Raw genomic sequence first — 14,058 nt, 5'->3', positions numbered from 1 at the left:
AGTACCAAACTCTAACCTTTGGTTTAGTATGGGAACACATTCTTGGGAGAACCGCTCCAGGACGCAGTTGGATAGAAGTCCCCCAGACCGGCGGAAAATTCTTCTCTGTTTATCTCTATTCTTTTCTCTCTGGGATCATTCACCAGGCACCTATTACTGCCAGGCATAGTAGGGAAGATATACAAGGGATGCAATGCAGGGGGAAGCCCCCATCACCCCTTCCTACAGGAACCCCACAGGAGGAACAACGGGTAGGATGCTGCCCTAGCTTCAGGAGCAATTTTCAAGGTAATGGACCCTTTTCTTTCATCTCTCTTAGAGTTACAGAGGCCATTTCGGTCTCCTTTTGAGCTTTTCCACTGAGAAACAAAGAAATCTTTAAAGAGTCAAAGGCTCCACCCCTTGGAGCCCCCACTTTGGTTTCTGGGCCTGATCACTCCAGTGACCTCAAGTGGGGTGCCCTCTCTTGGCGGTTGACTTGTTGAGTATTTTAGTCACCTACTGAGTCGGTTATGAGGATAGGAGACCTGTGATGCGTTCTGTGAACAGTCCTGCTGGGGTTGTGTGTCCCAGCACGGAACTGTTGTGTGACTCTTACCTTGATAACCATTGGGAAGAGGCCATGAGGGCAAGGCCTGATCTCTTCCTTTCTTTGTCTGTTTCATTCATCACCTCCTCTGTTGTCACCAAGTCAAGGTTAAGTTCAGGCTGGACCTGAGCAGAACCTGGACCTTCTGTAAGATTGAAAATTTGAAAAGCTTTGGCCGGGGACTTAACTCTCAACCCTGGCACTGGGAGACCCAGCCCCCAGCCAGCTCCAGGCCTTTGCCTCCTGCATCCCTGGCTTGCCTTGTGCTGGCTCAGGGACTAGATGCCCAGGCTGGGCGGGACTTGACTAAATCTTATAACTATGTTGACACCTGCAGTCGGGCTCTGCACCCTTTCTCCAGCCACAGTCAGTTAGACACTGGCTTTACCACCGTGGGGAATGCCCCAAGCATCCCCAGAGACTCACCTCTTGGGTGCATTTTAAATAATTGGAAACACTTTCAATTGGATGGGTTATGCCCCAGAAACTCCATCTGGGAGAAAACTTGAGGGGTTTCTCTGTGCCTTTGTGATATAGTTAAACAGGCAGATCAACCCATAATGTCATTTGAGTTAAAACCTAGTTCCTGAGAAACCAAGAGCAACTGTCCTTGGAAAATCCTTGTAAGACTGGAAAAGCAGCTGTAGAGGCAGTTCAGGTTCCACCCACTTCCCTTATCTCAAAGAGCATGCAAATCCTCTGGGGACTATCTAGCCCATCACTGATTCCTAAGACGGAGGGAAAAAAAGGGAAAAAGGAAAAAATGGCCATAATTGTGCCCTTGCCAAAAAATCTAGCATCTTGAGTGTCTTCTCCACAAGTATTGGTAAAAAGGCTTAAAACAAAATTTGTATTCATAGTTAGGGAGCTTTATATTACTGTACCTGATTCATGGCAGTAATTTTAAAACAACAGTTGTGGAGATTCTGTGTATGTGTGTTCATGTATGTTATATGTGTGTGGTATTTTGCCTCTGAATGGTATGACCAAAACTAAGCACTCTGTTTAATTGCCTTAAAGTAAGCGCTTACATAAATTCTAAATGTAGTAGAAATTAACCCAATGTCTTTCAAGTTAACATGATAATCAGTTAACCCTTGGTAAATGAAAGCTTGTTTTAAGTTTGTTGGTTTGATTGAAATAGGCATGTTGTCAGAGTTGTCGGTATTTGGATATGATGCAGGCATGCAACCTGGGTTGACTAGTCAAATAAGCTCACGTTGTCGGAAATTCATCAGCAAAATAATAACTTTAAATGATGGCTAATTTTGTCTAATGTCTCATGAAGTTTTCGTGGGTAATATGAACATAATTGTTGGAAACAAATAATTTAGATAGATGAAAATGGGTAAGAGTCCGTGGGTACAATAACTGTTTTGTGGTCTGTATACTTGGGGGAAAAAATAGCTTCCAAATTCTTTTTGGTAACAATCTTGAATTTTGCCAAGTTAAGTTAAATGATAAAAATCTGTTGAGTATCTGGGCCACTTTTGGATAGAATGGAACACCAAAACATTATTGCTGAACACGTCTAGGTTATCTGCTTTTGGCTTCTTATTGCAGAGAGGCTAAAGGATGTTTGAGTCTATTAGTAAACATAACTGTGTTTTACTACTGTGAAGTAGCATGTTTCTAGAAATTATGAAAAGTGTTTAGGATGCTGATATAAAAGACAGTTCATAATTGCTTAGTTTTTCAGTTTTTAATAGGTCTGTTAAGGGTCAAAAATTTTAGGGGCCAGCCTGGTGGTACAGTGGTTAAGTTTGCACGTTCCGCTTCGGCGGCCCGGGGTTTGCCGGTTTGGATCCCAGGTGCGGACAAGGCACCGCTTGGCACACCATGCTGTGGAAGGCGTTCCACATAGAAAGTAGAGGAAGATGGGCATGGTTGTTAGCTCAGGGCCAGTATTCCTCAGCAAAAAGAGGAGGATTGACAGTAGATGTTAGCTCAGGGCTAATCTTCCTCAAAAAAAATTTTTTTTAAATTAATATATGTAGTTAAAGCTATTGGAAATTAATAAGGAAAACAGCTCTGTATACAAGGAAATTAAAATGTATGTTTTCAGTAAAGAAGGTATAAAGAATGGAAGTGTTCTTGTTTGTTGGGTTAAGAAAGATAAATCTGTCCTAAAGTACTAGAAGGGGATAAAGCAAGCATGGGACAAATTCTGAATGTAAAAAGAAAGTTGTAGAAGGTTTTTTTTAAAAAAAGATTTTATTTTTCCTTTTTCTCCCCAAACTCCCTGGTACAGAGTTGCGTATTTTCAGTTGTGGGTCCTTCTAGTTGTGGCATGTGGGATGCCGCCTCAGCATGGCTTGATGAGTGGTGCCATGTCCGCACCCAGGATCAGAACTGGCAAAACCCTGGGCCTCTGCAGCGGAGCACACAAACTTAACCACTCGGCCATGGGGCTGGCCCCAGAAGGTTTGTGAAAGAAATTCAAAAAGGAGTTTTATGCTGGTCAATTAGACTAAGATTAAAGTAAGTCCAATTAAGTAAATGAGTTTTAATGTTAAAATAAGCTGGTGCAAAAATTAAAATTGGGTTTTCTCTCAAAGGATAATTTTCTTGAACTTTTGGCCTGCTTAAGTCTAGCTAAAAGACAGACAATCTATGTTTTGCTAAAATAACTTCCTGTGTTCAGAAGGACTGAGGTCTCTGAAGATTTTTTTGACTGTTTCTGTTGTCACTTTGAATAGATACCCGAGCATTGTTTTGCAGTGAGCATTGTTTCCTATATGAAGAAGTGTTTTAAAATCTTTTGATATTTTTGACAAGCTTCTCAGTCAAAAAAAAATTCAAATCCTGGGGTCGGCCCCGTGGCTGAGTGGTTAAGTTCACGTGCTCCGCTTCAGCAGCCCGGGATTTTGTTGGTTCAGATCCCGGGTGCAGACATGGCACCGCTCATCAGGCCGTGCTGAGGTGGCATCCCACATAGCACAACCAGAGGCACTCACAACTAGAACATACAACTATGTACTGGGGGGCTTTGGAGAGAGGGAAAAAAAATTCAAATCCTGAATGAAGGCTTTCTTTTGACCTGGTAGAAGGAAGAAAATATCTATGAGGATTTTTTCAGAGAGCCCCTGAGACTTCTCAAAGAAATTTGCTCTCTCTTCCTCTAAGAAGAAGATACTAAACTTATTAGACTTATTTGGTCTGTTAAATTACATGGGAAGCATTGTCAAATAAGTGATGATAAACTTTCTTAGGTGGTATTACATGGGTGAATGTCATTGATATAAATGTTTTAAAATTATATAGCATTCCTAAAATTCTGATCTGTCCTGTTGTCTGCCATAATTCTAGTTATTATCTTGATGTTGCAAAAGTAGCCAACTTTATTTGTTAATTGCCCTTTTGAGTCTTGTGTCATTTGCAGATAGTTGCTGTTTTACTCTGATGCTTTTTGCTTTCGCATATGTTTCGTCTTCACAGAAATCCCTGGAAAGGATTCTAACACAGGATTCCAGAATACAGGTTTCTGATAAACTTTCAGATTGTAAAACTGAACTGGGTAAGAAATTACAGAAATCTACAGAGAAACTGATGACCTCATAAAACTGCTAACAGAAGACTAAGATCAAGAATCTATTATACAGGTCTGTATGAACCGATGAGGATGGTCATAATTTTTATGACTTTTTTTTTAAAGATTTTATTTGTTTTTTTCTCCCCAAAGCCCCCAGTACATAGTTGTATATTCTTCATTGTGGGTCCTTCTAGTTGTGGCATGTGGGATGCTGCCTCAGCGTGGTTTGATGAGCAGTGCCGTGTCCACGCCCAGGATTCGAACCAACGAAACACTGGGCCGCCTGCAGGGGAGCGCGTGAACTTAACCACTCGGCCACGGGGCCAGCCCCTAATTTTTATGACTTTTGTTTGAAATATTATTGAGGGGCCAGCGCCATGGCCAAGTAGTTAAGTTCGAGCGCTCCAGTTCAGTGGCCCAGGGTTTCACCGGTTCGAATCCTGGGCATGGATATGGCACTGCTCATCAGGCCATGCTGAGGCGGCATCCCACATGCCACAACTAGAGGGACCCACAACTAAAAATACACAACTATGTACCGGGGGCCTTTGGGGAGAAAAAGGAAAAAGAAACCCAATTTGCTTGGGACTGACTGGGCTAGACGGCCCAGCATATGTTGGTTAGCCCCTAACGGCACTCAGTGGCTATGTGGCTCCAACTTATGGCCTTGGCTGCCACCTGGATGGATTGGACGATGCACCCTAGGCTTCATCTGGATGCAAGGTAGAACTACATTTACTATATCTCCTCCTGCTAACCTACCCAACATATAACAATGCTGGACCTGTTCTGTCTTCCACTAGTACGATCACCTTGCCTCAATTTCCCTTCCCCAATTAGGAATCAAAAGTGTAATCTGGCACATGGAAGCCCTAAACTAATTTCCTATCTGATGAGTTACCAAATTAAATCTATGTCTGACCCTACCTTATCCCTAAATGATTGGTTGGACTCCTGGTCAGGTACAGGTCTCTGGACTACTATCAAAGCTTTATTCATTGGTTTAATCATATTGCTAGTATTTCTTATTATAATTTGTTGTCTGTTTCGTTGTTTGTCTTCCACATGTCAACAAAATTTTGCCTCCTGGACCACTTCTCATCGAATGATTCTCTCATCTCCAGAGGATCTGTACACCTTGTCAGCCTAGGACTCTGAGGGTGCAAACTTCTGGTCCACTGAACTTCCTGCCTGTACCCTTATGGCCTCATTTATTTTATTTTATTTATTTTACTTTATTTTATTTTTAATTTATTAATTTAATTTAATTTATTATTTTTTTTGAGGAAGATTAGCCCTGAACTAACATCTACTGCCAATCCTCCCTTTTTTTCCTTTTTTTTGCTGAGGAAGACTGGCCCTGAGCTAACATCTGTGCCCATCTTCCTCTACTTTACATGTGGGACGCCTACCACAGCATGGTTTGACAAGCAGTGCCATGTCCGCACCAGGGATCTGAACTGGCAAACCCCAGGCCGCTGAAGCAGAACGTGTGAACTTAACGACTGTGCCACTGGGCTGGCCCCTTTGGCCCCATTTAGGGACAGCTCTATGACCTTGTACAGCCAGAAGTAGTTATAGAAGATTGACCATCATCCATATCCCCAAAAGATTTCGAGGCCAAATGGGTTCTGGGGGGATTTTATGATGTGGATCAAGACTGCCCCAGGGAGAGAAGCCCAAGGTGTCCTGACCAACATACCGATCTATATCATCCTCTGGGAAGCATAAGACGTCCTCACCTGATTCGACCTGATTCATATCCAAAGTTATAGGACCACCCAATAACCAGACCCCCACCTGCACTGATACCATTTTAATGACTTTTTTACATGATCTTTCCTTTGTCTTATAAAGAAATAACTCACATACCTAGGCCTCATAAGTTTAGCCCTAACCCTCAACCCATTGCAGCCTTTCACTGCCCATGGGTCCCGTCCCCATGCTATTCTCTGAATAAAGGAGCACTGCTACCAGACCTTGAGAGTCCAAGAAATCTTTCTTTCAACTCCTCAACTCACCAAGCCTGCATCAGAAGAGACAGGAAGAAATTATGAGAATCAGAGACAGAGAGGGAAAGAGACCAGGAGACAGAGGGAAGAGACAGAAGCCAAAAGGAGGCAAGAGTGATGGGGCTGATGGAGGGAGACACAGATAAACAATTAGACAGGGAGGGAGAGGGAATGCTTTCTCCCAGGGACCTCCAGCCCTCCTCCCCACTGGCACCCACTGTGCACCCTGCCCAGCCCCAGATGGGTGGGGACCAGAGGAAAGCCTCAGCCCCTCTTCTGTCTGCAGGGCCCAGATGGTCCTGTCCTGTCCTACTGGTTTGGCTCCTGCCATCCTCCCTCCAAGACCTCTGAGGGCCACCCGGTGGGAGGCAGGGCTCCAGAGTCTGCCTTATAGGCTGGCTGACGTGGCCACTGGGTGAAATCTGAAAGGAACTCAGTGACACTCTCTTTAGAGGCCTGCACAGGCCCCAGCCTGCCTTCCTTTGCGGCCCAGACAGGAAAAGAGCTCAAAGGTCAACTGCACTGTACCTCTCACTGTACCAGCCCAGAAAGGGGCAGGTCACACTGTCAGGCAATGGTCTAGCCAGGACGAGCTATCGCAGATGCTGCAGTCTGAAGACTTTTGGACTTGCTTTCTCCTGGGTAAATTGCTTCCTGCCCAGGGATGTCTTGAACCTTTAGTGACAATGTTTTGGATGCCAGACACTGTGCCAAGAGTCTTGCCCAATGACAAGAGATTTTAACAGTGAGCTATATGGAGTAACTTTTCAGGTTCAGAACTGATTTGGCTTGAACTAAAAGGCCTAATTTATGGCCTGTCAAACATACATTGTACATCTGCTTTAACCATTACAGTGAAGAATGCACTCTCTTAAAATAAGAATGCATACTTCCCCTCCTACGCCATATTGGCAAGCTGGATTAGTCCCTTTCTTGACATCAAGGTCATGTTGACCTGCTAATTTGCAACTAAATATTTCTTAGACACTTTGAAGAAAATGTATCCTGGGTGTGTTTAACGTATGTTCTTTGTTCCAAAAAGATGTAAGACTGTACCAAAAACTATGCTTCTCCAGAACACTTTCTAAGGCCTTCCCGGGTTATAATTCTCACTCTGGCTCAAGTAAGACTCACCTTATTTCTCTTCTCTATAGAATAGTTATTGGTTATTTTACATTGACACCAACATCCTGTGACATGACTGCCATGATTATGCCCATTATACAGATGAGAAAACTGAGGCTCAGAGAAGTTAAGACATCTAAGCATGAGGTCACACAGTACTGGGACCCAAGCTAGGTCTGTCTGACCTTGAAAGTTGGGTTCCTGCCGTGGCATCTCCCACCTCCCCGCATTCTGGGCAGGGAAGGGCTCTGTACTATGGAAAAGAGAGGGGCAGAGGTTAGTGGTCTTTCCTACAACTGGGGAAAGTTATCAGAATGATGGTCTCCAAATATCAGAATTCTTCTGAGAGAGACCCATTTGTGTTCAGTTGCGTCCCTGCCTTTGGGGACCCCAGGTCTCCCTACTCTTCCTGCCCCCACTTGCTCTACTCCATACCCACTTTCCCAACCTCTAGAGAGAAAGAGTTCGGCTCCCAGGTTACCCCACCCTCTCTTTCTCTTCTCTTCGTTATCCCCAGCTGCGACCTCTTGGGCCACAGGCCCAGGCTGATTCTGAAGCCACAGAGATGGGCCTGCACACCCTGCAGCCCCCTTCTTCCTCCTCTGCAGAGTGGGCCCCCCTTCTCCAGCTTTGCCTCACGGGGGCTCATCCTCCTGGAAGAGACTCGGATGAAGATTTCGGAGGGTCGTGAGGGAGCGGTAGGCTGGCGGGCAGATGGACAGACAGACAGAGTCACTGTTCTGGCCAGCTCTGACCTCCTAGCAAAGTCCCCCAAGAGCTGCACTCCCAGCCTCTAACACCTCCCCAGCTGAGGCATGAGTGTCACCGGAGGTTTCTCACGCTCGCTGACCCTTGATTTCTTCATCTGCACCATGGGCGGCTTCCCAGGATGGCTGGAAGCTGAACGATACATCGACTTTGACACACAGAAATGTGCTGAGTGCAGCCCCTCCCTGATGAAGAGACCACCCCTGTCTCTTGGAGGAACGCATGATGCCTGCTGTGCCCCCCAGGTGTCTATAGTCCAGGGATGGAGGTGGCCTGCTCTGGCTGTGTCTCCACCATCTATCACACCAGGAGGGTTGCTGCTATGCTTGGAGTCCCAGGAAGTGGAGCACCCTGCGGCACCGTCCCCTGCATATGCTGAAAGCCTTTTTAAGAAGCAGGACTCAGGGGCCACCCCAGTGGTGCAGCGGTTAAGTTCACACGTTCCGCTTTGGCGGCCCAGGGTTCACTGGTTCAGATCCCAGGTGCGGATGCTGTGGCAGCGTCCCACATAGAAAGTAGAGGAAGATGGGCACGGATGTTAGCTCAGGGCCAGTCTTCCTCAGCAAAAAGAGGAGGATTGGCAGAGATGTTAGCTCAGGGCTAATCTTCCTTTAAAAAAATAAAAAAGAGGCAGGACTCAGGGGAGCACCCGAGGTGGCTAGAAGCCTCAGGAGCTCCCAGGGGTGTGGCCACACAGCCCCAGCCCTGTTCTCACCTCTTTTACCCAGCTCAGGTAGACGCCCATAGCCCGCTGCTGGCTTCACGGAGGTGGGTGTGGCAGCCACTGCTGGGGTAGGGGGATGAGGATGAGTTCTGGGAGTCTCCTCTGAGCCCCTGGACCCTCTTCCCTCCCCTGGGAGATACAGATATCCCCCCAGCTCCCACTCCTAGAGCCCAGGGCTTTGGCTCCCACAGTCCCTGTCCAGGCGGGGTGGCAGAAGGTGACTGGATGGCTTTGAGTAAGACAGGGTGAGTAGGGGCGTGGGCCTTGGCAAGTGCACTCCTCCTTGGCCAATCAGCGGGCAGCCCAGCCGGTGGATTCAGTTACAAGCCCGAGATCACCCCATACTCCAGCCTCTTAATCACTCCTCCCAAAGCTCCATTCATTGGCCCTGCCGCACTGGGTCTGCTGGGCACTACTTCCTCTCAGCTGCTGAACTGCTGCCTTGGGTAGGGATCCTGGGGCCTTTGTCTGACTGGGCTGGGCAGGGTGGAATGGGGGTTCTGGTGGTGCTGTTGGGGATGCTGAGCATCCAGGAGGTGGCTCTGAGGGGCTCCCCTGCCCTCCATTGGGACAGCACCTCCTGCCACTTGGCCAGGCCCATCCCCGGCAGCTTCTTGGGGTCCCTGAGCTTCCTGGGCAAGGATGCGCATGGACTGGCCCTGTTCCACGCCCACTGGGATGAGCAGGGGAGGCTGCAGGAGTGTAGCCGGCAGGATGAGCCGGTGCTCACGGCAGCCTTCAGTGCCCTCTGTGCTGGTGAGATCACCCGGGGCTCCTTCATCCACACCCCTGGACCTGAGCTGCAGAGAGCCCTGGCCACCCTTCAGAGTCAGTGGGAGACCTGCCGGGGGCCTGAGGAGAGTCCACCAGGGGCCAGGCAGAAGCGAGCAGCAGGGCAGAGTGGAGCGCCTGTCGTGGGGCACCAGCGGGTGAAGAGAGGCTGGACCATGCCTGGCACGCTGTGGTGTGGAGTTGGGGACTCTGCCAGGAACTCCTCAGAGCTGGGTGAGCCATGGGAGTGTGGGCCGGGGGGGGTGAGCTGGTGGGAGTGCAGGCTTTTGCCCTGGCACCCACCCTCCCAGGTTGTGTGTCCTTGAGGGATGACTTAACCACTCTGAACCTCAATTTCCTTATTTGTACAATGGGGGTGGGCATAAGTCTCATTATGGGATGCTTAAATGAGGTCATAGATGGGAAAGGCCCTACTCAAACCGAGGGAGGGGACAGGCTGGGGTGTGTTCAAGGTTGGCAGAGCCAAAAACCTGCTACCCACGAGGCTTTATGGGCACAGCATGCCCAGTGGAGGGAACACTGAGACCCAAAGGGCTGGGTTCAAATTCCACTTCAGCACGTCCAAGCTCTCTGAACCTCCTTTCATCACCTATACAATGGAAGTGACACCTCCCTCACAGGGCTGCTCTGAACTTGGGTGTGGGAAGTGCTGGGCACTTGGGAAATGCTCAGTAAAAGGGCACTACTGCTCAGTGGTGAGAAACACGGATGGCTTTTTTGCACTCTTAGTACAGCTGTCTGTGTATATGCTTGGAGGGTTGGGGGAGGACTTGGCACCTAAGTGGCAGCAGGTTGGCACCGTGGCAATGCCTTATTGTGTTGGCAAGAAAGGTTGCACCTTGTCTGTCTGCCATTCCGTTTCACATACATTCATCGCTTTGCAGTCTTATTTGGCGCGTGAGCTTGGGAATACTGGAGGCAGACTCCGGTTCCCCCAAGGAAGACCTTTCCATGGGCAAGGGCTTCTGGAGGAGGGGGTGCCTGGCACTTGGAGTTGTCTAGCAGAGGCTGCGCCTGGGTGCTCTCTTCAAGCTGTGAAACTCCCACAGAGAAGCATGACTGGCCTGAGGTCACCCAGGGCATTTGTGTCAGGGCTGGGGCGAGAACCAGGTCTCTGATCCCGATACCAGGTGGGCATAGCTGGCGGGTGGTGCCCAGGACCCTGCTGAGTTGTGCCCCCTCTGCTCCCTGCAGGGGTCTTCCAGGGCCTTGATCTCTGCTGCCGGGAACACGACGGCTGCCCACAGACTGTCTCGCCCTTTCAGTACAACTATGGCATCCGAAACTATCGATTCCACACCATCTCCCACTGCAACTGTGATGCCAGGTTGGCGGTGGGCAGGGGGTGCTGGGGGTTTAGGCATGAGGCAGAGTTACCCAGTTCCTGGGTGCAGAGGCGGGGATTCCAGAGAATTCTAAAGGACCAGCCAGCCTGGATCCCACTCTGCAGGTGGGAAAGCTGAGCCTTGAGAGGAGAAGGGACTCTTGGACCCCAAACCACCTGGCTGGTAGTGACTGGGTGGACTGGGGGAGGAGCTGGGTGGCCTTCTGTGGTCCGGGGACCTGAGTGCTGGCTCTGGGGCAGGTTCCAGCAATGCCTTCAGAATCAGCGAGACTCCATCTCTGACGTTGTGGGCGTGGCCTTCTTTAACGTGCTGGAAATGCCCTGCTTCGTTCTGGAGGAGCAGGAGGCGTGTGTGGCATGGTACTGGTGGGGTGGGTAAGTGGCTGCCCCCTTCAAGACCCTTCCCCACCAGAGGGGAAGCCTGGGTTCCAAGCCTGGGGAGGGAGACCTGTCTGTATGTCTGTCCTCCAGGGAATGTTGCCTCGTCCTCTGCGTCCTCTCCTCAGGGCAAGGACCAGGATGCGCATCCTCCCTGGGTGCCCTGCACGAATCAGCGGGATGAGGGATGGGAGTGGCAGAGCCTTGGTCTCCATGAAGAAGAACTCAGGGGCTTCTGGGACCAGGGATTCTGGGTTACCAGTTGCCACCCATTGCCACCTCCCAGGTGTAGAACATATGGCTCCCTACCCGTCGCCCGCCTCCAGCCCAGGACCCTCTACAATGCCTCCTGGAGCTCCCCAGCCACCCAGCTGACTCCCAGCCCCCAGAACCCAGCTCCCAGCAAGCGTCCATGGAAGCAGCACCCTCGGAAGCGGCCACCACAGTGGAAAGAGTCCAAAAACCCCAGCAAAGCCAACACCACAGCCCTCCAGGGCCCCATGACCTCCCCTAGGCCTGATATGGCCCCCACTGGGGGCCCCCATCCAGGCCTCCAGGGGCCATGGGGTGGCCTAAAACCTCAGGGTGAGCTCAGAACCTAACCTTAGCGGTCCCTGATGTGAGGAGGCGTCCCTGCCTCTGTGAGGGGTGAGGGTGGGGGGCGTGCATTCCTTCCCTTCTTGCTCTGAACTCCTCCTGGAGCTTCCCAACTTCTCTCATCAAATCGTGCTGCAGATCAAAGGATTTTCATAAGCCCCAAATTTGACTATGTCACTCCCCACTGAGCCCCCACTATGGCTCCTCTTACCTAAGGAGACGTTGCCCCAACACCCAGGGAGCCTCAGGTGCTGGTCCCAAAGGCCCTACTCCCCAGTTTCACAAACTTCATTTGGTTCCTCAAAAGCAGCTTGTTCTCTCCCACTTCTGGGCCTTTGCACATGCTGTTCCTTCTGCCTGGAGCACTCTCCCCTCCTCTTCCTCTCTCCCAGCCTCCGCTTAGCAACGACTGCCTCCAGGAAGCCTTTCCTGACCACTCTCCACACTCTGGGCATCCCCCATGGCAGTACAGCCGTGTGTGTGTGTGTGTGTGTGTGTGTGTGTGTCAGTGTGACTCCCACGTGTACATACTGAGCCATGAATAGCACGAGTTGGAGGGAGACTTTGCGTGTGTGAGTGAGCACGGATGCCAGCGTTTCTTCTGAATGGCAGTGGGCACATCAGTGGGGCCTCCCTGGGGGACTGGGCTCCCTTCACCACCACACCTGCCCCCAGGTGCCCGCCGGGCCTGCCGCAGCTTCCGCCGCCTAGAACAGTGTGAGCACCAGATCAGGCCTCAAGAGACCAAGTTCCAGCTGCTCAATAGTGCCCACAAGCCCCTCTTCCACTGCAATTGCACACGCCGGTGAGGCCCATTTGTACCCTCAGGGGTGGGCTGCCTGTTGCCAGGCACTGGGGAGGGCCACTTGGCTGGCAAGGCCCGGCCCTAGCCTGAGCCTGCCTCTACCCTCAGTCTGGCACGTTTCCTGAGACTCCACAGCCCACTCGCTGGCACCCACATGCTTTGGGAGTTGCTGGGCACGACCTGCTTCAAGCTGGTCCCTCCACTGGACTGCGCTGAGGGCAAAGGGTAAGCAGAGCCAGGAGGGGTGGGGGATTTTCCCAAGGGGTGGGTTGCCTATACCCTCTTTGTGCGCCTGGCCCAAGGAGTGGGGGAAAGGGTTGGGGACCTCCGAGCTCCACTGTCATCATCCCCTACCCTCTGGTGCCCTGGGTTCAGCTCTGCAATTGGCCCATGTGAGTAGCATATTGACTCTGTCATTTACTTCCGAGGTGACGTTGCAAGTTGAGTCACCTCGCCACAACACCATTTCCCCATCTGTGAAATGGTTGTAGAAGCCCAGGAAATGGTGTGTGTGATGCATGTAGCCCAAGGCCTGCCGGGCAAGTGGCAGTTGCTTAACTCCTCCTAATCCACAATCTCACTTCCATTCCGATTCTCAAAGTCAGCCCCTTGTTACTTTTCCTATTTCACAGGTGAGGAAACTGAGGCACAGACTGACTCAAGTTTCCGTAGCCAGCTAGTGGTTTATTCTTCCCCCTTCTAGGTGTATCCCACCCCTCCCCAGCCCCAGCCCTGCTCCTCTCTGGGCCTTGACCCCGCTGTCTGCAGACTAGGGTGGGATCCTTGGCAGCGACAACTGCCTGCCCTACTTTTCTCTTCCCACAGCTGTTCTAGAGACCCTAAGGCCATCAAGGTCTCAGCTCGGCACTTGCGGCGACTTCAGCAGAGGCGACTCCAGCTCCAGCGTGCAGGCACAGAAGAGGCACCGGCATGGCTTTCAGAGCACCCAAGGGCCCCCACATCATTCTATGACCGATGCCTGCAGCTGATGCAGGCAGCCCGAGGACCTGGGGGGCAGCAGAAATCTTGGAACCAGTGACCTCAGTTCCAGTTCTCCTGGGCAGCAGACTGGACCTTGCCCTTGGCTTTGCCAGGCCCTCAGGTTGGCCTCTTTTCAGTGTGTTAGACTGAAGCTTGGCACAGGCTCTGTGGACAGCCAGGACACTGGATGGGGAAGGCAGGGGAGCAAGACCCAATGCTGGACCATGTCTCCTGCTGCGCTGGTTGATCTTGGGCTGGTGACACAACCCCCTCTGTGCTTGGATGTGGTGTCCAGGAGGCTCATTCTGATCCCCTGGGCTTAGGCCTTGCCAAGGAACTTCACATCCAGATGGGAGCGGGGAGGGGGTAGCTTACTGCAGCAGCCCAGCAGAAGTACCAGAAGGAGGTAC

The 14,058-nt window shown here is 50.6% G+C and overlaps 1 protein-coding gene across 1 annotated transcript; it reads left to right on the top strand.

Annotated features, from left to right (window-relative positions):
* Positions 1 to 9,020: 9,020 nt before the first annotated feature.
* On the top strand, positions 9,021 to 13,706 carry PLA2G3 (phospholipase A2 group III). Its single transcript, XM_014834524.3, has 7 exons — positions 9,021 to 9,755; positions 10,737 to 10,869; positions 11,128 to 11,262; positions 11,552 to 11,850; positions 12,538 to 12,667; positions 12,776 to 12,892; positions 13,493 to 13,706. Exons 1-7 carry the CDS (start codon positions 9,242 to 9,244, stop codon positions 13,704 to 13,706), a joined length of 1,542 nt encoding a protein of 513 aa, XP_014690010.2. The 5' UTR covers positions 9,021 to 9,241.
* The last annotated feature ends 352 nt before the right edge of the window (positions 13,707 to 14,058 follow it).

This window comes from Equus asinus, chromosome 8 (genome assembly GCF_041296235.1).
Source record: "Equus asinus isolate D_3611 breed Donkey chromosome 8, EquAss-T2T_v2, whole genome shotgun sequence".
NCBI lineage: Eukaryota > Metazoa > Chordata > Mammalia > Perissodactyla > Equidae > Equus > Equus asinus.
Note: the sequence above shows the minus strand (reverse complement) of the source record. Positions and strands in the feature narration are given on the sequence as shown.

Bases quoted from the DNA above. Each gene is read 5' to 3' on its own strand.
- PLA2G3 (XM_014834524.3), top strand. From the start codon at position 9,242: ATGGGGGTTCTGGTGGTGCTGTTGGGGATGCTGAGCATCCAGGAGGTG. The intron at 9,756-10,736 runs GTGAGCCATGGG...TGCTCCCTGCAG, and splicing joins CAGGAACTCCTCAGAGCTGG to GGGTCTTCCAGGGCCTTGAT. The intron at 12,668-12,775 runs GTGAGGCCCATT...CTCTACCCTCAG, and splicing joins CACTGCAATTGCACACGCCG to TCTGGCACGTTTCCTGAGAC.